This window comes from Mercurialis annua, linkage group LG2 (genome assembly GCF_937616625.2).
Source record: "Mercurialis annua linkage group LG2, ddMerAnnu1.2, whole genome shotgun sequence".
In the NCBI taxonomy this organism is placed as follows: domain Eukaryota; kingdom Viridiplantae; phylum Streptophyta; class Magnoliopsida; order Malpighiales; family Euphorbiaceae; genus Mercurialis; species Mercurialis annua.
The window spans coordinates 52,216,780-52,243,479 of record NC_065571.1 but is presented as its reverse complement, the minus strand read 5'-3'; the positions used below and the strand labels follow the sequence as shown (position 1 = coordinate 52,243,479).

At 33.0% G+C, this 26,700-nt stretch overlaps 2 protein-coding genes across 5 annotated transcripts; one reads left to right on the top strand and one right to left on the bottom strand.

The window, feature by feature from the left end:
* Positions 1–5,386: 5,386 nt before the first annotated feature.
* Positions 5,387–9,641, top strand: LOC126670098 (uncharacterized). Of its 2 annotated transcripts, none has more exons than XM_050363754.2 (10): positions 5,387–6,194; positions 6,680–6,772; positions 6,932–7,033; positions 7,127–7,389; positions 7,460–7,591; positions 7,682–7,804; positions 7,903–8,031; positions 8,288–8,502; positions 8,811–8,964; positions 9,047–9,641. In XM_050363754.2, exons 1-10 carry the CDS (start codon positions 5,963–5,965, stop codon positions 9,263–9,265), a joined length of 1,662 nt encoding a protein of 553 aa, XP_050219711.1. In that variant the 5' UTR covers positions 5,387–5,962; the 3' UTR covers positions 9,266–9,641. The 2 variants fall into 2 exon arrangements, with proteins under 2 accessions (XP_050219711.1, XP_050219712.1); XM_050363755.2 differs by having other exon boundaries at positions 6,069–6,194; positions 6,637–6,772.
* Positions 9,642–9,899: 258 nt separating this feature from the next.
* LOC126670361 (endoribonuclease Dicer homolog 3) lies at positions 9,900–25,299 on the bottom strand. 3 transcript variants are annotated; one of them, XM_050364068.2, is made up of 25 exons: positions 24,867–25,299; positions 24,593–24,773; positions 24,356–24,469; positions 23,880–24,014; positions 23,707–23,776; positions 23,470–23,534; positions 23,244–23,375; positions 22,960–23,112; positions 22,546–22,675; positions 21,696–21,801; positions 21,422–21,614; positions 21,182–21,342; positions 20,757–20,975; positions 20,381–20,643; positions 19,523–19,794; positions 18,928–19,442; positions 18,715–18,806; positions 18,188–18,402; positions 17,877–18,086; positions 17,231–17,707; positions 16,486–16,758; positions 15,672–16,001; positions 10,964–11,162; positions 10,490–10,607; positions 9,900–10,370 (listed from the first exon to the last, which is right to left on the bottom strand). In XM_050364068.2, exons 1-25 carry the CDS (start codon positions 25,028–25,030, stop codon positions 10,073–10,075), a joined length of 5,085 nt encoding a protein of 1,694 aa, XP_050220025.1. In that variant the 5' UTR covers positions 25,031–25,299; the 3' UTR covers positions 9,900–10,072. The 3 variants fall into 3 exon arrangements, with proteins under 3 accessions (XP_050220025.1, XP_050220026.1, XP_050220027.1); XM_050364069.2 differs by having other exon boundaries at positions 10,490–10,601; positions 24,867–25,298; XM_050364070.1 differs by lacking the exons at positions 23,707–23,776; positions 23,880–24,014; positions 24,356–24,469; positions 24,593–24,773; positions 24,867–25,299 and having other exon boundaries at positions 23,315–23,375.
* Between the last annotated feature and the right edge of the window lie 1,401 nt (positions 25,300–26,700).

Here is a 26,700-nt window from a genome sequence, read left to right as displayed (position 1 = left end):
GGTACATAATGCACCTTGAATCTGCATTATTATAATTATAGAGACAAGTGTATATAAATACAACAGATAACTATCACCATCATCTAGTGATCGCAACTTCCTAATAAAATGACAATGCCAACCTTTTTTTATTAAAATAAAATTATTTTTATTAGTAATAGAATAAATAAAAAAAATGAATGTTTACAAAAAATATCTAAAAAATAATAATATTTGTAAAAATTAATCATCATTTTATAATTTGAAATTCCTACTCCACGTGCGTCAATATTTTTTTTTACTCTCGTGCTTTTAGTTTTTACCCTAAAAGTTGCTCCAATATTTTTTTTTAAAACAATTCCAAATGGTATTTAAAGTACAGCTCACAACCGTTTTTAAAAAATATCTTTTAAAAGGATTTCAAACGATTTTTTAAAAATAAAATTTATAGTTATTTTAAAAAATAGTTTCTAAAATAATTTTAAAAGAGTTTTAAATTGTTTCTAATAACACAGTTTGTATCTTTTCTAAAGAATAATTCTTGAAAGAATTTCATAGGGTGTTAAGATACACTGTTTGCTATAGTTTTTCTAAAAAAACTTTCTAATGGTTTTAAATGATTGAAAAGGGTATTTTTATATATTTAGAGAATATAGATAAAAATATTAAAATAACAAAGTAAATAAATAGTACTAAATAATTGGAATATTTTTTACCATTAAATTTATTAAATTATAAATGGATTTTTCTTACAAATTTCCAAAAATAAGATCCTGAATTTGAACAAATAATTCAAATTTGATCAAAAAAATTGAAATCATCACAAACCTTCTTTTTATTTCTATTGCATTTTCTGGATTAATGTTGAGTGTAAAAGTAAAAGAATAATTGGTGGCCGAATATTCCAAATTTGCTATAATATGCACATAGAAATGGCTGTGCTAAAACACACAAAACAAAGTGATGATATAATGCAATTTCTGACATTGTAGTCCACTTCTTCTCTTCTGCCTTCTGATGATTTTATCTTTGAATCCATTTTTTTACACATATCACATGTTAAATAGTGTTTTTTCAAACCCTAATTTAACAAGCACTACTTATTTCCAGAGTTTTCAAAACAGTACTGGGCGCCAGAATCGGTCTGGCCACCGGTTCGATATGCATCACACTTTATATTTATTTGTAAATAAAGAATCGAATGGTTTTACGTTTTAAGCAGTTTACTATTTTTATTTTTATTTTTGTGATTTTCTCTAACTAAAAAAGGATTAAATTATATATGTATGTTTGTAGAAAATAATCAAATTGGACTGACGTGGTTGAACTGGTCATGATATTAATATGGTATTAACGATATCCAAGTAATTTAAGAGATCGCCTACATATCATCCTAACTCGCCGATAATTGGAACACGACGAATCAAGAGAAGCCACCATCTCCGCCATGCATAAATAACACGAGAACATGAGCTCAATTTCATTGTTAGATCTTTTATCTGTTGTCAAAACGAATAATACACTTTTAGAATTTAGACACTCATTAAACATTCATTTACTTTACCAAGCAACCTAATGTGAAAAATACATAATTTAAACAAAAAACCAATTACGTACTAGACAAACTAAATTTATGATCTTTTGAGCTAATTTTATTATCTGTGCGGCCAATGGCAAAACCTTTAAAGTTTTAGATTTGTATTAGTTCTGATTCAATATCTTAGTTCACATTTTCATATTTTGTCATTGGTTTTGTATATGTACTAAAGTTATTTATGTTAAAGGACAAAAGAATATAGTAATAAACATTCTCCTCTCTCCTCTTTCTTGCTTTTCTTCTAAAACCAGCCTTATTCTTGAGGGTTGATAATTTGATACGATGATTTACAGCTTTTAGCCAAAAAATTACAGTTTCTCTGCTTTTTTGTATTTGTAATTTTTTTAATAAAGTACTGTAATATAGAATTTTTAGTTATTTCCGATGTGTTAAGATTCTACAAGAAACTGAACTATAAATACAATCAAGATCTTATTGTTATGCACAATCACTTGTTATGATGTTTGATGAATTCAATTATTTTGATGTTTGTTGGTTCATTTTAAGTTCCTTGTGATGGTTTAAATTTTTTTGTTGCCAAATTTTGTTGGTTTCAACGATTTTACGATAATTCAAGTTTGCATGTTGCGGTTTTTTTATTCTCTAAGAGAGTAACTCAATTTGTTCTACAAATTTTTTATTTTTTTAGCACGGGCAGATGTCATTGAAAATATTTTGATTAACAGTTGTAATTACTGTTGGCTTAAGATAATAAATTATGATAAAAAAAGGTTAATAATGTTGCATTAAAGTCAACTGTTGGCATCATTATGAAATTAGATGGAGGGGTTGCTATGCTTTGGCGTCACCTTTATCATATTCATATGGAAAAGCCATTAAATAAAATTAACTTTAGGTGACCCAACAAATTTTCCGTGATCTACCCAATAAAATAAACCAATTATACAATTAACATTCAGGATATATTAGCTATATTAATTTCAAAATTAAATAACTTTTTTATTTAGGCTAATCCACTTAAGAAAAATACCTTTTAGCCCAAATTCATTTGCACCCTCACGTTGTAAAACCACCAAATATATCCAAATTACGACCTTTCACTTTAAATTGCACACTTAAAAATTAAAATTCACACCTTTTGATTTCAATTACACCCTTAAGTATCAAATTGACCGTTTTTTGGTATTTCAAATTTTTATAAATATTTTAAATGATCCTTATAGTTATAATTAAAAAAAAAACCATTTTTGTTAAATTTTTTTTAAAAAAAAAATTATTGAATATAATTAATAAATAATATTGATTTTAAAAAATTTAAATAATTTCTTAAATATAGAACAATTTTTATTTTATAAAAATTAAAAATCCGTTCATCTCACTGAAGAGGAACCATTCGTCTTCTTTCATGGGAAGACGAGCAGGTCGTCTTCCTCAGATCTGAGGAAGACGAAGCTCTCTCGTCTTCCTCTGTTTTGAGGAAGACGACCAGGTCGCCTTCTTCCATGGAAGATGACCTGCTCGTCTTCCATGGAGGAAGACGACTGGTTCGTCTTCCTCGAGATGAACCTGGGTCCGGGTTCGTTTCGAGGAAGACGAACGGTTTTTAATTTAAACAAAATTGAAAATTATTTTATATTTAGAAGAGTTATTTAATTTTAAAATTATTGAATATTTTTTTTAGCGAGTTGGATAGTGGCGATAAAATTATTCAAATGTCGGTGATTAATTTTTTCGAGACAGTGTGTTTACAGATATGAATTTTTATAAAATAAATATATTTATAACAAATAAAAAACTGTCGTTAAGTTTTATAATTTTTAAAAAGAATATTTTTATTTTTTATTTTAAACATAACATTAAGCACTAATTAGAATATACATTAAAATTTAAAATATTAATTTGAGCTTTTTTCAAGTAAAAAGAGGTTAATTTAATGGTTGAAGATACAATTGAAAGTGAAAGGTCGTAATTTAGGTATATTTGGTGGTTTTGAAATGTGAGGGTGCGAATTAGGCTAAAAAATGGGACTTTTTCAGAGGATAAGCTTTTTATATATAACTATTTATGGTGCTTGTTCAAACAGTTCATTAGAAATCGACATAATGATACATTTCATTTCAATTAATTTAAAAGTTGCAAAAATAATGAACATATAAGCATTACTATTACATAAAACAATATAATAGCTAACATTATTGTTGCATAGAATCCGATTGAAGCAGAATAGAAAGATGGCATTAAATAGTGGACCTATTTTCTGAATGCAGCATCAGATATTTTCTCCTGAGTAGAAATTTAACTCAAATAAACCAATTTTGTGGTCAAGCCGGTTTACATATCACACCAAATAAGGGGACCTCGTGGCCAAATTAAGGTCAGTATGCCACGTGTAAGCCTAATAGCTTGCCACAAGGCAACTCCATTTTTGATCTTCAAAAATGGTAGACTCGTAAATCTTCAGTATCAACTACCCAGTAGTGCACTGGTAGTTTTCGAAAAAAATTCTTAAATAATTTCAGTCTGACACATCATTCGTAAACTGCAACACGTTATTAAAATAATAATATTATTATAATATTACTACTATTCAAAAATATAAATAAATAACAAATAAAATTATAATAATGTCACTATTTTAATGACGTATCATAATATAATAAGCTAATTCACGAATGACGTGTTAGATTGAGTCTGCGTCACAATCTCTCTTTGTGATATTTTGTATCAAACTTGATACTAATAACTTAACAATTTAGTCTATCAATTCAAAATAAAACTATTGTATCCTTGCTTGTAATTTTAAAACACGTGAAAAACATACATGGATATATTAGGCACAGATATTTAAAAATCATTATAAAAAATATTAATATGTTAAAAATGATATAAATAATATATTCACGGTGTTTATATATTCTATCAAAATACAAGAGTAGATGTAGATAATTTTACTTTCAAAAGCTATGAGCAAAGTTATTAAAATAAAATAAATTATCTACAATAGCTTATATTAAAAGTTCAAGAATTAATACGACTCTTCACTTAAATATAAAGGCAAACTGCATATTTGACCGTTTGTATTTATCCACTTTTTATATTTTTGTTTAGGTAAAAAGTACAAAAAATCTTCGTAATTTTTATAAAAGTACAAATCAACTTTTTTTATATACTTAAACCCTCTTTATTTCAAATAGACCAAATAACCTCTTTCGTCAAATATCATTAGAAACACTCGTTAATGGCTGACATGTCTTTCATAATCGTATAGAAAAAGTTCAAAAATAATTTTAATTTTTAAAATATTTATCGAAATTTGAGAGAGTAAGTGTCCCAAAAATAAAGTAAAAGGGTTAATTTGTTCAATTTTAAACAATGAGGGTTTAATTGTTCAATTTTAAAAACACGAGGACATAATTGTGCCCCAAAAAATTAAACGGACTGATCTGTACTTCTAAAAAAAAGTCGAAATTTTTTGTGTGCATTTTACCTTTTGTTTTATCAATATTGATCTTTATATTTTTAATTTTATAAACATCATATTACTCCTTCTCAATAATATAGTACATATGCTTAATATGACGTTATTAAAATTGAGATAAATTTTTCATTTACTACTTTATTTTTTGTTAATGTTAAGTCTCTAAATCAATTTTCCGATCTACATCAACAAAGCTAACACTTTTTGAGAGTTACTATGGCTATAAAATTAAAAGTATAGAAACTCAACGATGATAATTAAAACTTAAGGAATCAAATACTAAAAACAGAATAAATTCAGGGACCTAAACACACATTATGCCAAAATAAAACCACCCGTGCTTTTGGGTTTGAATCAGTAACCATTCTTAGTTTCCTCAAATCCATTAAAGCAAAAATGGAGCCAAAGAAGTGATTTTTAAACACTTTTTTTGCCAATTACACACTCCATAACCATTCTTGAGATTCAATATCATCACAAACTTCAAAATCTGCAAAAAATAACACTTTTTCAGTTTTTCTAAATCTTTTTCATTCTTCTCATTATATATTCAAAACCCAACACCACCACAGTCTAAAGAATCTCTCTTTCTCTTCAAAATTCTCATTTTTTTCCTTTTTTTCTCTGAAATTCAGCACTTTTTTTTTCACTTTAGCAATGAAAAATCACTTTCCAATCTTGTTTTAGTGTCTCCAATGACATTACATTCTGCTAATAATACCCTTTTACTTCATATTCAAATCCCATTGCTTTTCTCTTTTTTGGTCAGCCATTTCAAATTCTTCATTATTACCTAGTACTTGAGTTAAGCTTTCACTCTTATATTCTCATTGTCTGCAATTTTTTCTTTGTTTTTCATCTTTTTGTTTGGTGTGCTGATGCTTCATTATGCTTAATTATGCGTAATGATGTTTGTAAACTGATTTAAGGAGGTTTATATTCGGGTTATGGGTGGTCTTAGCAAGGTTGAAGTGATTAATAGCAAAGGTTGTTCAAGGCTTTTTGTGGGGTTATCATCTTCAATTTCAATCCCTTCTTTTAGAGGTTTGCAATCTCTTGAACCACCCATGTTTTCTCCTGCTCCAACTACAACTTCCTCTGTGAGGTCTGAACCGGGTTTGGTTCGTTCGACTGGTCCATTTTCTGGTCTTGTTGTTTGTGTTACTGGTTTATCTAAAGGTATGTTCTTTAGTTCAATTACATATTTGTTTTTTGTTGATTTTGATGTTTTTCTATTCTTTTGTTGAAGATTTTGATTTGGGGGAAAGGATTTTTTTTGGATTATGTGTTAAAGATTGAATCTTTGTTGGCAATATGTGCATGTGTTGTTTAGTATGTTTTCATTTGAGGACATAAATATTTGATTGTATGGAGTCATGAATTTGAATTATATAGTTAGAATTTTATGATCTTATGTTCTTGGCAATATGTGCTTGTCCTTTTCAAAAGTTTGTTCACTTGATTCTAGTTTTTTTTTTTTTTTTTTTTGAGATCACTTGATTCTAGTTAAGGTAAAAGTAGTTATTATGACTCATTTTCAAGTTGATTTTAATTATTTTAAAATGTTCTTTTTGGAAGTTTACTAGTGAATTTACCATGAAGTCTTGTTTATCTTGCTTAGGTAGATTGATTTATGGGATCATGATTCTATTATGATTGTACAGAAGCCAGGAAGCAAGTCATGGAAGCAACGGAAAGATTAGGCGGTCAGTACAGTGCTAATCTGCATCCCCAGTGTACCCATTTGGTGGTTCAAATATCCTTTTAATTTTTCTTATGTGAACATAATAATTTCTATTTGTGATTTAAGATTGAAGTGTGGACTGCACTTGTAAAATCTCAAAACATACCTTATGTAACAAGTTTTTAGTTTCTCATCAATACCGAGGCTTCGTGTTTCCTTAACAATGATTACAGCTTTGGCGGACGCAAGTTTGATCACGCCTTGAAGCATGGATCAAAAAATGGTCTTTTTGTTGTGACGATTGGATGGTTTGTGGATAGTGTCCGAAGGAATGGTATGTGTGGGTTTAATCTTTTGTTAATAGCTATTAATAAATAAATACAATGCTGGTGATGTTTGATATTAATTATATTTGAATATTCAACAGTGAGGCTAAGTGAATCACTTTACAGTGTTAAGAGCATTGGTGAAAATGATGTGCGCTTAGACGACTTAAATCGACTTGTTGGTAATAGCGGTACTGAAAATTCATGTCTTCCTGCCGGTATTAATAATGCCAAGAAGTTTGACACGACTGAAGGTCTGCATAAACGATTGTCTACAAGAAGCTCTAATAGGAGTCCGGATTTAACTCTATCTGGTAACTCCATGTATATTGATTCAGAGATCTCGGATGAACTTACGAATAAGGTAGTGTGCATTTCTAAATAGCAATTCTGTTATTCATTGAGCAAATCTTGAAATGCCTTGTAATTTGTAGGTTTATGAGGCAGCTACGAAAGAAGGCGCAGCATTTTTAGATCGATGGTTTGTTGGCTGCAATGCAAGTCATGTAGTATGTGAAGAAGCTTCAGTCCAAAGATATCTGGGCCACTCTAACAACCTGGTTACTGTGAGTGCTCGTGCGTTAGTTTGTTTGTCAGTAATAAGTATTTAGTCTCTTGATTCCGTAAATCTCACTGTGGAATATGTTGTATCTCAGCCTCTTTGGGTTTTGAAAACGGCGAAGGAGAAAAATGTCCAAAGGCTTATTCACTTGTCTGCTGATTTGGCCAGGCAGGTAGGGTTGAAGCTCGAAAATTTCCAGAATGGCCTTGTGGAGCAGGTACGTGTTTACCTCACATTCTTGATACAGTAATCGTGGTAGGCTCAATCGGAATTACCGCAACTGCATTTTTACGGTCTCTAGTATTGAATTTTAAGGAAATAAATACTGGAAATGCCACGCAAGACATCCATAGTTTGAGGAGTCAAGTAAACTATGCACAAAGGCAGCAAATTGTCAGTTTTGCTAAAAATGGAGTTCGAAGTCGTCGTGGTCGTCGAATGCAGGTTAGAAATTACTCATATGCTATTTTGCTGCTTATTATTGATAATTCTTGCTTTATGAGGTCTGCTATATTTGTTTTCATGTTTGAATTAAGTTAACAAGACACCTAGTATTGCTTGATGTTTTATTTTTTGACGGTAATGCCGGTGGTTATTTCGTGTTTACTGCTAAAAGCCCACTTGTCTTTAACTGTATTAAAATTTTGCATTACTTGTGTTGGAGTGAAACTTGCATTTTGAACTTTTTGTTTTCTTACAGACCTGTCAAACTCCAATACGACCGATAACCCCAAGCAGCCTACTGGATTCAATCTGCTGGTCAATATCTGAGCCAACTTCAACTGCTTCTATCTACACAGACTCATTTAGTAGTGAAGATGTCAGTGAACGTCCATCTGTCTTCTTCGATGCTAAGGCGGATGGGAAGGATTCAGAAGCTTCATTTGCTAACCTAACACGAGCACTTACAGAAAGGTTCTTCCTCTCACTCTCTAATTCATGGGGATTTTCTTATATACATTTTTTGTTCATCAGATCCTTTACGGCGTTTCTGCTTATCAAGATTATCCCCGTCTTTGGTTATGCCTTGGGTCAAAGCAAATAACTATAATTCATCTCCGTCTACATATAAGTCGACATTTTTCACAAATTTTACGAACTGAAGCTCTTATTTTCATATTTGACATCCCTTAAATTTTGAATCTACGAATTCATTTATGAAGAAAATAATCCTCTATTATATGCTGTATCACTGATTTTAATTTTCTCCTTGAGCCTTGCAGCGAAAAGACTGAGTTGATATTCAGGAACCATTTTCTGACAATACTGTTTCCTATCGATCGGTTTTCTGAAATGGGACCCTCTTCTAGAACGTATTTCAGCGAAAATGGCTTCACATGTATGCAGGTGTTAGATCATATACACACATTTTATCAGGTACGGTTTTAAATGTTTCCCGGGATATCTTTTTCCACGTCGATATGAATATTGCTAAGTGTGTGCCTTCATACTCTTGCAGGAAAATATGTCGCCTTCAGAAGTAGAAGTTGCAATCCATACCGACTCTAGGCATGCTGACCGGCTCCGAACACTGTATTCTAGTAAAGAAACAACTGAGCTTGGATATGTGAGTTTTAAACGGATTGACTTCTTAGGGAGCCGAAAGAGTTTTGAGATGTTAAAGCGTGTTTCTGGAGATAACAATAGTAACGTATATGAACTCTTGATTAGAGCTTGACATCTGATCACACATGGCTGTTATAGCAGTATATTGGTTTTGAGTAACCGGTGAACTACGGAAACGATAGCTGTTCTTTGAAAACCCGTTGGCATGAATGGAATCACTGAAATAAGAAACGATACTTTTATAAGAATAGATTTGAAATGTCAGAAGCGTTTTCGGAAATGAAATGCCGAAACTGTGCAAAATTTCGGTTTTCTATTTTGTAATTCATATAGTATTTTTACATCAAATATACAGGTATAGTAGCAGTTTGTTTTCCGATTTTTATTCTTTAATGGACACTCCATTTCTTTGGATGGAAGAAACCTGTATATGCATGTAAATTAACCACGCTATTGTACCAGTGTTACAAAATATTTTATTTTGATCACTCTTAAGCTTAGAATTGAATATTTCATTCCTTTTATCAATTCCAGCTTGATAGATCAAATTGTAAGGCACTGTTAGCTAAATCATATTACAAGAAAGGCTAATGATTCAGATTAATCAAACCTTGATGGATTGAATCTCGGCCACCCGAATTAAGCCTCTTTAGGTGGCGGAAATTATAAGTTAAAATGACGTTTTAAAATATTTGATTAAAATTGACCACAATCGTAAAATTTTGGTTTTCTCAAGGGATAAAGCCTAAAATAAAACAGAAAACTACCATTAGGAAGCAGCCTAGATTACTATCACATTCATTAATATTACAATATAATATTTTCTAGCTGACTGCTATGCTTTCCAGAAAAATGTCACGGGCCATAGTACTATGTACAGTTTCTGCAGATACAAAACAATGGTGCATGAAAAATTCAGCTAAGCCATTGATTCTTGGAGGTCAGTGGGTTTGTTCTCTACTTGCTCTATGTTTTCCAGAATCTGGGAACAGTTATCTGAAGCAGTAGTTAACTTATTTCCCGAGTCGTCGATGATAAGTTGCCCTTGTTCTTGAAGCTCATAAAGCATAGACAATGCTGCACTATCCAATGAACTTTTCTTATCCGGTTTACGGTCTCCGGTGCATTCAATAGTGGCGTATTCGGGTACTGTCAATGTGATTTTTGATACAAAGCAATTATATCTCTCAATTCCTTCACCAAATGAAATTAGAGTGCTGCAAGAGAAATAAAAATCAAATTTAGTGAAAATTACAAAATTAAATTAAGTAGAGAAATGGAATAGCAGTGAATGTCAAGAAAAACATATGCACAAAACTTAGTTGAACAGGCAGACCTTGATTTTTGTTCTGTTGTTTTAAATGAAGGCATTGTCCACTGCAATTTTTTACAGAGCTTGAAAAGATCTGTTCGAGGTCCACCCTTCTTCATGTCAATTGCCCCGATAACTGTAACTAAAAAAATGAGAGTTCTCGTCTTGAGAGGTAAGCTTCAATAATTCAAGAATCAATACGTACTATATATTTAGATCATAAGCATTTTATTTTTTTGTTTGTGGTGACATATTTCTGGCAAATCGTGCTGATAAAAATAATTAATTCACTCAACAAGTTCAAAAAGGAGACCAAAAGAACTGTGCATAAAGATGCAGTGATTTAAACATCAAAATGTCAACTTTTCGATTATAATATGATAGCATTTTAATCAAAATAGTAAATCAAATGAACGTTAAGTCGATTCACAGATCAATAACACGTGTTTCTCACATCCTTCACCTTGTCCAAAAGTTGAAAGAGATAAAGGTGCATACCTGGTGGGTTATCTTTGCAATTGCTAGCAGCGGAAGGATCTCTTCCAGAACCTGATGGTGATTGATTTTCGAGCTTCTTTGGATTTTTGTGTGTTATCGGCTTAGCATTTGTTATGTCTATGGAAGATGAATCAACTAGAACATTGGAATCTTGTTTCCTCTTCTTTGAGTCGCCTCGAGAATATGTTATTCCTCTTTCCTGTTTCATATAAGTTTTGTTATAAACAGAGATAGAGAATAAGTTGTTGTGTATTATGTTCAACAATTACAAGGCTATTTATACAAGTATAGAATCTCTATTCTAGGAAGGAAATCCTACTCTAGGAAATAATCAATCACAATCAATCATAATCAATTAGCCTATAATTTAGCTACTAATTAATAGACTAATTGATTCTAATATATCCACATTCCTAATATGCTTTAACACTCCCCCTCAAGTTGGAGCATAGATGTTAATCATGCCCAGCTTGTTACAAAGATAATCAACCCGAACTCCGTTAAGGGCTTTTGTGAAAATATCTCCCAGTTGTTCTCCAGTCTTCACATAACCTGTAGAAACTAAACCTTGCTGAATCTTTTCACGAATAAAGTGACAGTCAATCTCAATATGCTTGGTCCGCTCATGGAACACTGGATTGGATGCAATATGAAGTGCAGCTTGGTTGTCACACCACAACTTAGCTGGCTTAGAAGCTTGCAAACCCAATTCATCAAGGAGTTGGTATATCCACATTATCTCACAAATAGACTTTGCCATAGCCCTATACTCTGATTCTGCACTTGATCGCGAAACTACATTTTGTTTCTTGCTTTTCCAAGAAATCAAATTACCTCCAACAAAAACACAATATCCTGTGGTGGATCTTCGATCTTCTTTCGATCCAGCCCAATCAGCATCCGAAAAACATTCAATCCTAATGTGACCATGATCACCATACAAGATTCCACGACCAGGTGCCCCTTTTAGATAGCACAAAATCTGCTCTACTGCCTTCCAATGATCAATAGTAGGAGATGCCATATACTGACTGACTACACTGACTGAATAAGCAATGTCCGGACGAGTCACAGTAAGATAATTTAGTTTACCCACCAATCGTCTATATCTCTCTGGATCTTCAAATAGTTCTCCATCTTTCGTAAGTTGCAGACCAGGAATCATTGGAGCACTACATGGCTTAGCTCCCAATTTTCCTGTTTCAGATAATAAGTCAAGCACATACTTCCTCTGAGATAAGAAGATGCCTTTCTTGCTTCTGATCACTTCGACTCCCAAGAAATATTTCAACACTCCCAAATCTTTAGTATGAAACTGTGTATGCAGAAAAGACTTGAGAGATGAAATCCCAATGGAATCGCTGCCAGTGATTACAATATCATCCACATACACAACTAATAGTATAATGCCACAATTAGATTGTTTATAGAAAACAGAGTGATCGGATTTACTCTTCTTCATTCCAAACTTCTCAATAGCATCACTGAACTTGCCAAACCAAGCACGAGGACTCTGTTTCAAGCCATATAAGGATTTGCGAAGATGACATACTTTCCCATACTCCCCCTGAGCAACAAAACCAGGTGGTTGCTCCATATAGACTTCCTCCTGAAGATCTCCGTGAAGAAACGCATTCTTGATATCTAATTGATGTAAAGGCCAATGATGAGTAGCCGCCATTGAAATGAATAGCCTCACAGAAGTAAGCTTAGCAACAGGAGAAAAGGTTTCAAAGTAATCCACTCCATATGTCTGAGCATAACCTTTAGCAACAAGGCGAGCTTTTAACCTAGCAACAGAGCCATCAGGATTAACTTTAACAGCAAACACCCATTTACATCCAATAGTTCGTTTCCCTGCAGGTAAATCAACTAAGGTCCAGGTACCATTAGTATCCAAAGCATTCATCTCCTCAATCATAGCTTTACGCCATCCAGCATGGGATAAAGCCTCTTTTACAGACTTAGGAACAGAAACAGAATCAAGAGACGCAATAAAAGAACAAGATGATGACGACAAATGGTCATACGAAACAAAAGAAGACACAGGATAAGTACAAGTACGCTTACCTTTACGAAGAGCAATGGGAAGATCATCGCTCGGAGGCGGATCCGATGACGAAGATGCTGGTTCAGGACATGGAACTAGAGGATCTGAAGTAGGTGTAATTACATGATTAGACGGTTGTGTTCGACGAGAATATGTTTGAATTATTGGAGGCTTAGCCGGAGCACGAGGAGGAGGTACAGAGCGTGATGTAACAGTATATATTAGCAGATCATCCTCCTCCCCCTGACTAGTAGGACCTGAAGATAAAGAAAATGGAACATTTTCCAAGAAGGTGACATCAGCTGATACAAGGTACCTGCTAAGAGTAGGACTATAGCACCTATATCCTTTTTGAACACGAGAATATCCAAGGAAAATACACTTTAAAGATTTTGGATCAAGTTTCGTTATCTGAGGACGGACATCTCTAACAAAACAAGTACAGCCAAATATCCTAGGTTCAATAGGAAACAAAGTTTTATTAGGAAAGAGAACTTGATACGGAGTCTCACCAGATAGTACCGTGGAAGGCATTCTATTGATTAGAAAACAAGCTGTAGAAACGGCATCAGACCAAAAATATTTAGGAACCTGCATTTGAAATAACAAAGCTCTAGCAGTTTCAAGAAGATGTCTATTTTTTCTTTCAGCAACACCATTTTGGGATGGTGTGTCCACACAAGAAGTTTGGTGAAGAATACCATGATTCACCATATAATTTTGAAAGGTGTTTGACAAATACTCTTTAGCATTATCACTTCTTAAAATTTGCACAGGCTTACTAAATTGAGTTTGGATTTCAGCACAGAAATTAGTAAAATGAGAAAATAATTCTGAACGATTTTTCATCAAGTATAACCATGTCGTTCTAGAGTAATCATCCACAAAAGTAACAAAGTATCTGAATCCAGTTTTAGCTGTAACTGGACAAGGACCCCAAACATCAGAGTGTACTAACTCAAAAGGTGCACTAGCTCGTTTATTGATTCTTGGACTAGAACTAAGACGATGATGTTTTGCAAACTGACAAGACTCACAATCTAGAGATGACATGCTAGAAAATTGAGGAAAAAGTTTCTTTAATAAAGGGAGAGAAGGGTGACCAAACCGACAATGTGCTTCAAAAGGAGTTACAATTCCAGTGCAAGCTATAGATTTTGGTATTTCTGGATCAAGTATGTAGAGGCCTCCGGATTCATGTCCCTTACCAATAATCTTCTTCGTCATAAGATCCTGAAACAAACAATAATCGGGAAAGAAAGTGACAGAACAATTCAAAGTACGAGTAAGTTTACTAACAGACATCAAATTGAAAGATAATTGAGGTAAACTAAGAACAGATGACAAAGGTAATGATGACGTGGGTTTAATAGTTCCAGAACCAACAACACAAGATTGCGACCCATCGGCTAAAGTAACAGAAGAGCTAGACTGATTTGACTGAAATTTAGAGAACAAACTAGGATTACCTGTCATATGATCTGTAGCACCTGAATCAATTACCCATTTTGAAGATGAAGAAACAAGACATGTACTAGATTTACCTGATTCAGCAACGTCATTTACTGAACTAGATTGAATGAGCCTGGCATACTCATCTGCAGAAATAGTAACCGTTTTTACAGAGGTTTTAACCGTAGATGCAATACAAATTAACTGAGATCTCTTAGCCTGCAACTTCTTGCAATCTCGCTTCATATGACCCGCTCTATGACAGTAGTGACAAATCACAATTTTATTTTCCGTCATAATTTCCACCAAAGTTGATGACCGACAAAGTTGCAACTAACTGCTTCGTTAGGCAGTAACACAACACTGCTGCAAATACTACTACACTGCTTCTTTAGGCAGAAGAAAAAAAAATCCTATTCTTTAGAATAATGCTCTGATACCATGTTATAAACAGAGATAGAGAATAAGTTGTTGTGTATTATGTTCAACAATTACAAGGCTATTTATACAAGTATAGAATCTCTATTCTAGGAAGGAAATCCTACTCTAGGAAATAATCAATCACAATCAATCATAATCAATTAGCCTATAATTTAGCTACTAATTAATAGACTAATTGATTCTAATATATCCACATTCCTAATATGCTTTAACAAGTTTAAATCTTGAATGTGAGTATTTGTTCAGTAATTTTAAATCTTGAAGCAGTGGAAACATAAGTCCCAGAAATGAATTACTATATTCACATATTTTTCCACTATAATCAATATTTCTACACGTCTCTTATCAGCATAATAAATGAAATAATTAAAAGTGTGTCACAACAAATTTTGCACAAGCTCCTTGAGTTTCTTCAAATGTTGAAATCTTGAATGTGATATTTACGAGTATAGTAAATTTTCTGATAAATTTTTAATTATTCTTAAAAACTTTTATCTTACATGAATTTGCAACTACTTAGCTATGTTGCACGGAAACGGGAACAGAAAATGTAGAAACAAAAAACTGCAAAATGATATATTTTATAAGAATACGTTATTAATATAAAGTTTTGGAGATTTATAATAATTTCCAAATATAGAAACGAAACGCCGAAACGTAAAAACTTGATAAGTTTCCGTGCAACATAGCTATTTAGGGTTCGGTGATAATTACATCTAAATTCTTGGGAAAATGAATATAGGATAAATAATATAATGATCATACCTCAAGCTCCTTCAACAAATGAATAGCCGCTTTTTCTTTGGCAGATTTTTTGCTCCGCTCATAGCCATCTCCAACCAAAAGAACATCAGAGATCTGTAGCCTGAGCTGTGCATGCACAGTATCGTCATTCTTACTTACACATTTGTTTTTCAAAAAATATCCACGAGAGTCGCATAATAGCATCAATTCACGCAGTGGAGGAAGCTCAAGATTTTCTGGATTTGCAAGAGGCGATAATAGCGGCATAAATATTCTCCATACTTCCTCTAGGTTAAATTTTGTATCAATTAAAACTGCCCCACTAATACTTTCAAGTAGGTCTCCAAGAGCCTGTGTAGGATCAAAAAAGATATGGCTAGTATAAAGCAAATGACTGCAGAAAAGCTCACCTTCATATAAAAAACAGATAGTTGAAACATATAAAGGTTTTAGAGCTCCTAATCTCATGACTTATTTGACTATAATGATCAATAAAATGTTTACTTAAGGTTGAAAAGATGGAATTAACGCGTTATTTTGAATTTTTTAAAAACCGGATCAAGACTAATTTACAGTAATTTAAAATATTTCAATTTATACCGGACCAGTCACTTCCGTTGGTTTTTTCGGTTCGGTTTGAACTAAGGGTCAATTGAAAATTTTTTCGTCCAAAATCGAACCAAGCGAGAAAAAAAAAATAAAAGTTCTTTTTAATGTCAAACCAAACCTAAGTGAAATTTTGGTTTGGCTTTTCCACTCCCTTAAGTATCACATCTGAAGTGGCTGCAAATTATTTAAAATAACAAAGTACACTGCTATTGAGACAAGCACTTACCTTGGGACCCTTTGGACCTGCAGCCGATTTGGTGGCTTCATCAGATTCACTAAAGGACTTCAGATACTCTGATATTTGGCTTAGAAGCAATGTAGAACAATGTTGAAGATGCTTCCATAGATCTTTTCTAACGACAACTTGCGCAAAGTTTTCATTACTAACACAAGCTGAACGTAAGTCCGTCAATTCACCAGGATCAATGTCTGTGTGATTTTGATAGAGATGCCGTGTAATAAGCAAGTCCAACCCAGCGTCACCAAGAAACTCAAGCCTCTGTCCAAAATTCGAAAGGTGAAATAAAATAACAGCAAGAATTATTTTATATCCATCTATATATTCATATATAAGCAGATGGAAAATGCCTTTTCAATGTAGTAACATCTTAAATTGTCAGTACAAGACTCGCAAGATACTTGCTATGTAAAATGGGTTTGTTTTCAAATTGTAAATATCCACATGTTGCTTTTGAAATGCATAAAATAGTTTTCCTTTCAAGTTATTCTATATAGCATGGACACAGATACATGAAAACGGGACACTTTAAATGATGTTATTTAAGGTTTATTATGTTAGAAATGAAGTTTCGGGCCCGAAACGCCAAGTTTCCGAGATTCTTCTGAAACAGAAAATGTTAATTGAATGAAGTGTCTTTGCTATTTTGAAGTTAATTGAGGCTAACCATGTAACGTTAAGGCACAAGTAAATACACAATACATAAAAGCTCTATCAATATAAAATTCATTACCTGGTAACAATAGCCAATTCCATGTTCTTGCATCGAGGCATGTGTCATCGCCTCTTGTAAGAGAAACTCGATGGAAAACTTATAGCCAACTTTTGATTCTAGGCTCTTAATTTCTTCTTCCTTAGGCGTATAAGATTGTAGAGAAGCATTCTTGATGTATTCATCTACCAATAATGGATCAAATTTAACATCCATGCTAAACCACTTCATCACATGCTGTGCAGCAATCAACCCTCCACTGACGTAGTATGCTCCTATAATGGCTTCAACACAATCAGATACTGTTTTGGAACACATCCATCGGTGGCCTAAAGAACAACATGTAGCAATCTGGACATTCAGGTTTTCAGTTTGAAATTTAGCATCCAGAGGCACTTCTAAAGTATCAACACCACAAGTACAAGGGGAATTAAATGCAGGTCGTTGTCCAGGAGCAACCCAAAAACGTGGTATGAATGCATTATCTCGTATATATCCCTGCAAAATGAGATATACACATCATGTGTTATGTGGAAAAAGACAGTTCTTATGGACGCAGAATGAGAGTCATTATAAGCAGCAATGAGTAATCAATTTTTGATGTAGCCTGTCGAGCATATCAGATACAGATCGCAGTATCTCTTATTCTAAAAAAAATACAAAATACCTGTATTTTGTGAGTTATTCCCAATTGATGTAGGGCTGAATTACAAACAGCCCGTGTACGCTGATCAGATAATTGTCCTTCATGCTTTTCAGGATACCTTAGAAAAAGGTCACAGCTCACAGAATACTTTAAAACTGAATCCCCGAGCAGCTCCAATCGCTCCATGGAAAAGGTTTCGCAAGATCTGAGTGTGGTTATTGCTTCCAGCAACTGATAACAAAATGATAAGAATATATAAACTAACTATTAAGTAAATGATACATCAAGATACAGATTAAATACAGCGAGCAGTTTAACTAAATAAGACAAACCAATGAGCTTGGGATATGAAAGCTGGGAACTTGACAGTCGATCTCTTGTCTAAGCTGGCTGGCTAACATGAGGGACTCCAGACGATACATCACTGATGGTAGTAAGTAAAATGATTTTAGAGTCTGATGTGAAAGGTCAATACTGACTAAGAGCTCAGGTGGCATGCGAGCATACTGTCTCTCTTTTTCGACAACCATGCCAGCTTTTGAAGTATCTGCAGATTTAGAAGAACATATCAGAAATAAAATGATCAGAACGAGGAACCACATTTTCCAGTTCATTTTTTATGGCTGTTTTTAGTCTATTAAAGTTCCAACTACCCCAGCTTCTGCAATTAGGCAACTTGTTACAAATTATCAAAATTAACATCTATTGGCGCTGAGCTATAATCTACATTGAGATACTATAATAAATAAGTCAGACTATTCATCCCAAAAAAAAAGTCCAGACTCCGACACTGGAATGATTGAATCGATACACAAGAAATTCCATCTTATGATGCTGTTCAAGCATTCAATCAACAAACCTTCATCGTTAGGACTAAGCAGGTTGTGAGGCTTATGGCTTTGCTTCAACAGCAACAAAGGCTGTGTTGGATGCATCAGCACTATTCCATACCTGACAAGAGATAGTGGTCAAATAATCAGCTCAGAAACCATAAACAGTAACCTGAGTCTGTGTAAGCGGAAGGGAAAAAAATGCAATCAAGACCAACTATCTTCTAGGATGGGTCACCTACTTTTCTTTAAAGTACTCTGAATATGAAGAGTACTTTGAGGGTTTATCACCGACGTTCTGCTCAAAAGAAGTCTCAGAAGATGAACCATTCATCACCTCAACAACAGAATATAATTTACATGTGTGAATTGCTAAGACCACCATATTTTCTACTTTATCTATATCAATTGAGCTATTAGCAAAGTGAATTGCATTTCCATTACTACTCTCGATATAAGACGAGCATGCTGTCTCGCCATTATGATACTCGGCGCCCAAAGAATAATTCTTCTTCAAGAATTCTACCACCGTGGTGCAAACATTAACTCCTCTCCAATTTATTTTCCAAGATTCGTCACTTGATGCAGTGAATGTCTCGAGTGGTAGCAGAAAATACATATATGACGGATTCCATAATAAGCTCGTTTCTTTCTGAAGCAAAAACTCTCTCGGTGATCCCGATGATTTGGACCCAGTAAACAACCTCCCAAACAAGGCATTGAAAAGCAATTGATGGAAGCACTTAGCTTTCATCATCTGAATGGAAAATAAAATTGCGTCAGTGAAATCCCTTCCAAAAATGTATTATTATGTTAATTATGAGCATATTTATTTACCTGTTCAGCATCTAAATGCACTTGTCCGCAGAAAGAAACAGAAGCCTTAACTGTCTTCCTGATTAAGAAAAGGTCCAACTCGAAATTTCCAACATCATCATCAAGTTTTGATTCGATGAGAAGTATAAATTGAGAATACTTCTCATTGGCAATGTTACATGAGAAATCAAACTTATATGCATGAAAGGTGGCTCCATCAAGGTTCCCTCCCCAACTTCCCGATAATGCACGAATGGAAGTCGTTCCATGCAATTCCTTCCTTTTTTTAGTTCCTAGAGTTGTTATTATTGGAGGTAAAGGATAATTATTTAGAGACTGAGATGTAAACACAAACATATGATATGATATGGTTAACACAATACAACATTAATATAAAAGTATTAAATTCTTCAGAGATGATATCAGATAATCTAGCTATTGTCATGTGAAGGAAATAACTACAGCGTCTTTATTACAATCCAAATCAAGAGTATGCCAGTACTGTTAGATTCCATCTTCAAATCAATTGGTGCTAAGTGGAGATGCCCAACTAATATATAAACACATATTCATTCACACACAACAAATGTGGGACAACACCACTTCCAACAAGTATTACTAATCCTGTTCAATGTCTTTCATTATCATTCTGTTCTATCTTTCTAATTATTGTTTCAGACCAATGCAGATAGTATGAAGACTCCCAAGTTTAAAAGTCAATATTCATTAGATATCATATAATTGTGACGTTGGATTTTTGTTATTTTCAATTCTAGCAACTAAATCAGGAACCAAAAGCACCATAACAAATGTATCGTAATTTGTAAAGACATTCATCTGATAGGAAAATTGTATTAAAATATTGATCAACAAGCATACCTGCGCCTGCTAATGCTCCTCTACTTCTCCCAGTAAGATCATCTTCCGGTACATCGACTGAAGGTAGGAGATGATCATCCAAGGCACCCATTTGGTGCAGCTTCTTACAAGCTTCCAGGCATACTAGCTGCTTTGCCAGGTTTTGACTTCTACTTTCTGGACCAACAATTGTTTGAAAAGCAGCACTGGCAGGTAACCTTAACTTACACAGGAATGACTGCTCGAAACTTTCAAACTCAAATTTAGGCTTTGGTGTAAAGTACCTAGTAGCAACATAGCCAATTAAATTAGAAGTGAATTTGGTCGCTTTCAAACATATGTATCTGAAAAAACAAAAGTATCGACATTGTTGTCATCTACAGGAACATTTCCATACCTATCACTCGGGAGCTTACTACAGTATCTCTGTATGAGGGTAACGCTAGAATCTGCAGTGACTGAAGCGCCAGTAGCATCCACAAAATATGCCTTGGTTTCCTCAGGAATGCATATTTTCATAGTCCAAACATCAGGATCTCTATTTATAGCAGTATTTGTTACTAACCATTCACTCCTAATGAAATCAAATAGCTGATCTCTTTGTTTCACATTTCCCCTAAAGACATGCAAGCAACAATGAACCATTACCTCTTAAGAAAAATCCAACATAAGACAAAATGAAAAAAAAAAAATTCCAATGAAAGGTAAAACAACCCTAAACTTCAATAGCCTAGCAAATGCATTATAGCATAAATGTAATAGCGTACGTACAGAATACAGAGACAAGTCTGATTAATCATACAAGAATGAGGAGGGCATTACCTCTCAAGCATGATGACGTATTGAGAATCACTCTGTCGAGCTCGCCCTCGAGATTGGACATAACAGCATACTGTCTTGGGCAAATCAAAGCATACTACACAGGAGCAGTTAGGCACATGAATTCCCTCCCTCAATACGTCCGTGGAAAATAACAGATTGACCTACAAAAACAAATACATTCATTTTTCAAGTGTTTGGATAATACAACTTCTAAATCACAATGTGTAAAACCATATATACCCTGCCAGAGCGAAATGATTCCATGGTTTTCTTTTGTATTTTTGGTGTCAATGCATCAACTGATGTAGTAGAACCAGTAACATAAGAAACAGTAAAATGTGATAGCACTGCAACTTTCTTGACAAATCTTTCAATTACTTTAGCCGTAACAATTCTATCAACAAAAATGAGGCACAGTATCTCCTTGTCTCCTCTGCAACCATAAAAATCAAAGTGACAAAAAATGAATGACCAATGATACTAAAAAAACTGACAACTTAAATATTTCCGTTACCCAAATGACAGGAAAACTTGAAGTAGTTCATATAATTTTGGAGATATGTAACCCAAATCTACTGCCTTCAAATAGTCAAATCCCAGATCCAAAAAATAATTATCACCTGAGTAGAAAAAAAATACGTAGCTCAAAGCAAAAGGCAAATTAATATTGCTCGAATTAAGATAATGCAGAATTGTAGATGTTATTCTCATAACTGAAATACTGGAGTAAAAGGAATTTAGTTATCAAGGTATGCCTCTGATACTAACGAAATATCAGAAAAAGTGAAACCATTTATGCTGCAAAACCAGGATAAGGTATTTCAAACATAAGAGGTAAGCTGATGGATTACTTTCAAAAACAAAATAAAATTCCAAGATATCATTATTAGCGAGTAATTAAGTCAGCTAAAACCATATGTATATAGATTCACTTATTTCAATATAAAGCCTTCAACCATCACAGGACTAACAAACTTGAGCACGTAAAGCGCCCTATTAAAAATTGCAATTAATTGGCCAAAAATAATATAATTAAAAAAGATGAGGCACTTTTGAAGTATTGCAAACGAGTTAGAATTCATTAGTCTCCTAGGGTTAATTCATATTTTTTAAATAAAAGAACTAAAAATTTATTAACAATGATAGTTCCAAGTACAAATAATATAGGACATCGAATTAGCGACATATGCAAAGGATGTGAATAGTAATAATGTCCAAACCCAGTACCGTAAGAGAAATAATCAAAAGAAATCTCAACTTGAATGTAGCACATATGATTAAGCTTAAACAAATCCAAAGCAGCAAATGGGTCATTATTTAACCAAATATTTGCATAAAAAAATAGAAAGTAGCAATCAGAATACCAGGTGGCAAAGACTCGCCAACAATGATTAGCACTTCCTCAAGGAAATCTTTATACTTCATAGAAATGTCTTTATAAAATTCACATTCCTCAGTGGAGTTCGGAGCATTCTCTAAACAAACTTTGACAGCCTACAAACCGGAAATGAAAATAGTAATGAATTATACTGCGAGAGGATACAATCGTAAGAAGATTGTTTTGAAAGCAAAGAAGACCTTACATGTATACATACAGCAATTACTTGAAATTAATAAGTGAATATGAAATTTTTTTGTAAAAAGAAAACCAAATACTATATATGACAGAGTGTAAGGGAATTGTAATTGATTGAGGAGAGAGCAGACAGGAGATCACATTAATTTCTTCTAAACATCAATATTCTCTTTAGTTCAGTTTACAATATGAATGATCATACCTCATAAGCACATACGAGGCCAAGATCTTCAAGGCAATTCAATATCTTTGAACAGTCGTTCGACACCCGCTGTTTCATCAGCTTATGTTTGTCATCCGCATCTCTATAACGGCTTTGTATTGACCCTTGCAAACTTTGCAGTGAACCATCACACTGTCCATGCAAATAAAAAAAATCACCATCCCCCGAAATAAACCATGCATATTAAATAAAGAAAAGCTGCAACACTCGTACACATGTATCATCCACCACATATAGATGTATCCATATGAATGGGGGAATACCTTAGACCATGAAGCTTCAATTTTAGATTTAATGTCTAAGCTACAAAACGATGCTTTGTTAAAAAATCTACATGTTTCTCGCGCAGAGGGAACATGGACATTTATTTCTGCCTTGTCTTCAATAGTGTAAATCTGCAGCAATGCACATGCAAAAATGGAAGAAGAAAAAGTCAGGCATGTAACCGCAAGATCAATGCAGGGAATCTCAATCATAGGTCAAAAATACCTGGGAATCCAACACGGTCTCAAGTTGTGATATTTGATCTTCACAATCCATAGCAGAGGAGACACCTAGCATGCAAAAATCAAAATGTTAAGAATAGTTATGGCAAACAAGAACCGGGTAATGTATATACAAGATATCAGCCTCCAAACATAGATAATTTATCAATCTATTATAAAATACTTCATTATAAGATAATTCAAGCAATAAACCAAATACAACACCAGAAGGTGGTAATACCTTTTCTAACAACAGGTGATGCTGTCATTCCAAAAATCTTTGGCTTGTTACTCAATTTGTGGTAGAAGTCCTTCAAATTAAGTAATTATGTATTATGAAAATTTAAAAGAAAATGAAAGATCTTTCTTGAAAAAGAGATGCAATAACGGAGCTTGTAGAAATGGAATGCTAACCTTCATAATTTTCGTACAAGGATGGTTACCAGTAGTGCGGTGGCACTCATCTATTATCATCAAGGATACCATTTCTAGACTTAAGAATGCCTTTCTTAAGGCATCCAAAAGGATCTGGGGCGTCATAACCAAAACCTATGAGATAAGAAACGATAAGCATTATAACCAACACCAACATGAACATCATTGTTACTTAGTTACCAAAAATTTTAATTTTATAAATATGGATCATAAGTTCAAAAAGTAAGTTAAAAAGTCTGTTCCATTGAAATATAATTATAGACTGTCCGTTTAAACTTAATCAGAAAAAACTCGTTCAATTAATCACAAACAATACAGAGACAAAACCGATCACAAGAGGTAGCTTCAAAAATAATGTTCGATTACCGTAACATATATAAACAGAGAAAACAGACATTTTAATTAACCAACGAGCACGAAATACTTTTTCTCGAGATATAACCAATACAACTTACATCATGCTCCTCAATCTCCTTTTCCCAGAACTTCAGAGTCCAATCATCCACCCCCTTTGCTCCATAGTATTCACCCACTTCAAAATCTGTATTAACCTTAATAACCTCATATTGCTGCACCCAGAAAACAACCTACATTACACTATGAGCAACAAGATCGCAAAAAAAAACCTAGTAAAAAACAAAACCATCTTCTTTAATTTCTATAAAACTAACAAAAAAAATAGAAGGACGTGCCTGATTAACAAGATGAACAGTAGGAGCTAAAAAAATAATTAATCTTTTAAGACCACTGGACTTAATAGCTAAACCAATCTCTCTAATTAACATAACAGCAATCATAGTTTTTCCAGCTCCTGTCTCCAACACAGCTATAGTGTTCCTCTTCATAGCCACCTCAAAAACCTTCACTTGATAACTGCAAAATTAACACTAACAAACATAAAAAAAAAAAAAGAACCAAACCCCATTAACCATAACTAAAACCCAACAAAATTCAAGAAAAAAAAACCTTCTGGGACTAAATTCTTTGCCAATGGTAGTAACAGTAGAATCTGGTTGATGGGTAGCAGCATTATGATCATGATCAGAAGGGTCTGACTGTAAATTGCTGACTGAACTAAAACTTCTCTTGAGAGGATTAATATTGTTGTCTTCTTCCATTGGAGTAGCCATTTTAAAGTTGTAATAAATTATTTAAATAAGAAATAGCAACAATTTACTGCAAAGATTGTAGCTTTACAGTATAGGAAGTAGAGAAAAGAAATGAAAACACAATTAACATGCAGAAGTGGAGGAGATAAACAAGAATTGGGTTGGTAATAAGCATAAAAATTCAATCTTTATTCTCTGCATATCATACACTGAGGCACATAATGTGCTAAATTGTGTGAGGAAAACAAGTTGAAAAATTTAGAGACGACGGTTTGTTTGGCAAAAACTTATATTTGGCTCCCACAATTTTTATATTTTCAGGAAATTTTAATTGGAATCATTAAATGAAAGTCAATTAAGAGAGGTATTGAGAGTAGGGGTGAGCACGGTTCGGGGGAATCCGGGGATTGACAAATCTCCGGAACCAAACCAAAAGTCGGGGATATTAAAAATTGGATATCCGGATCCGTACCAATAATCCGTTCGGTTCGGTTCGGAGATTTTATTTTTCGGTACGGTTCGGTACGGGAATTCGGGCCTAATGGTTCGGTACGGTTCGGTACGGATATCACCAAAACCACGGATATTATTTTTATTTAAAATGTGATCTCTACTATATTATAATATATTATTTTGAATTTTAAAATTAATTAGCTACTCATTCATTCATATTTTTTATATTTTCAACTATCACAAGTAAATAATCATCAATAAAATAAAAAAGCACAACATGTATATTATCGTTCGATTTAATATTAATTTTTTGATTATTTGATAAGGGTACTTTTAAATATTCTCAAGTCTAAAATTATATTATTTTTGTTAAAACTATGTAATTTGGTCAATGATAGAAAATAATGAATATGTGTTGTTCATATTAATTTATAAAAAATACTTTTAATAATTATTAAATACTTGACAAATTCATATAATTTTCATTGAAATATATAAGTATTTTGTTTTTATGTAAATTAATAAAAAAATTATATATATAGACTAATATTTTTAATATATATTATTTAATTTTATAAAACAATTTTAATTTTTAGTAATTCAAAGTTAATACAAATATAATAACCAAATGAAAATTAGAATAATATACATACATATATACATATATATATATATATATACATATATATATATATATATATATATATATATATATATATATATAATTTCGGTACTTCGGTTCGGTACGGTTCGGTTCGGTTCTCGGTACGGTTATTTATAAAAGATCCAGAACCGTACCAATAAAATTTTCGGTACGGTTCGGTTCGGGGAAAGTCAATGGTCAACGGATATTTTTCGGTCTTGGATATTTTCGGTCCGGTTTTCGGTTCGGTTTTGGAGATATCCAAGATCCGTGCTCACCCCTAATTGAGAGTCGATTCAAAACATTAAAGATCTAAATTAGTTTTACATTTATATGCATTAAAATTATTTTGAAATAAATTAAATATAAGTTTTAATATTTCTAAAGGTTCCTCAACTAAATTTATGAAAAAACCATGTTATTATCTTTTATTTTTATTAAATTCGATACTCGGTGATATTTATTTTTAATTATGCATTAAAAATTATTAAAATATTAATAATAAGTTAATTACAAATATATTATTTATTAAATAATTAATGAGAACTATAATACTATAATAAATTTAAATGATCTATTCAAATTTCCAAACTTT

Coding starts and splice junctions, on each gene's coding strand:
- LOC126670098 (XM_050363754.2), top strand. CDS start 5,963: ATGGGTGGTCTTAGCAAGGTTGAAGTGATTAATAGCAAAGGTTGTTCA. Junction 7,034..7,126: donor GGATAGTGTCCGAAGGAATG/GTATGTGTGGGT, acceptor AATATTCAACAG/TGAGGCTAAGTGAATCACTT. Junction 8,032..8,287: donor GTCGTGGTCGTCGAATGCAG/GTTAGAAATTAC, acceptor GTTTTCTTACAG/ACCTGTCAAACTCCAATACG.
- LOC126670361 (XM_050364068.2), bottom strand. CDS start 25,030: ATGGCTACTCCAATGGAAGAAGACAACAATATTAATCCTCTCAAGAGA. Junction 21,343..21,421: donor AATCATTTCGCTCTGGCAGG/GTATATATGGTT, acceptor TTGTTTTTGTAG/GTCAATCTGTTATTTTCCAC. Junction 20,976..21,181: donor TACGTCATCATGCTTGAGAG/GTAATGCCCTCC, acceptor GCATGTCTTTAG/GGGAAATGTGAAACAAAGAG.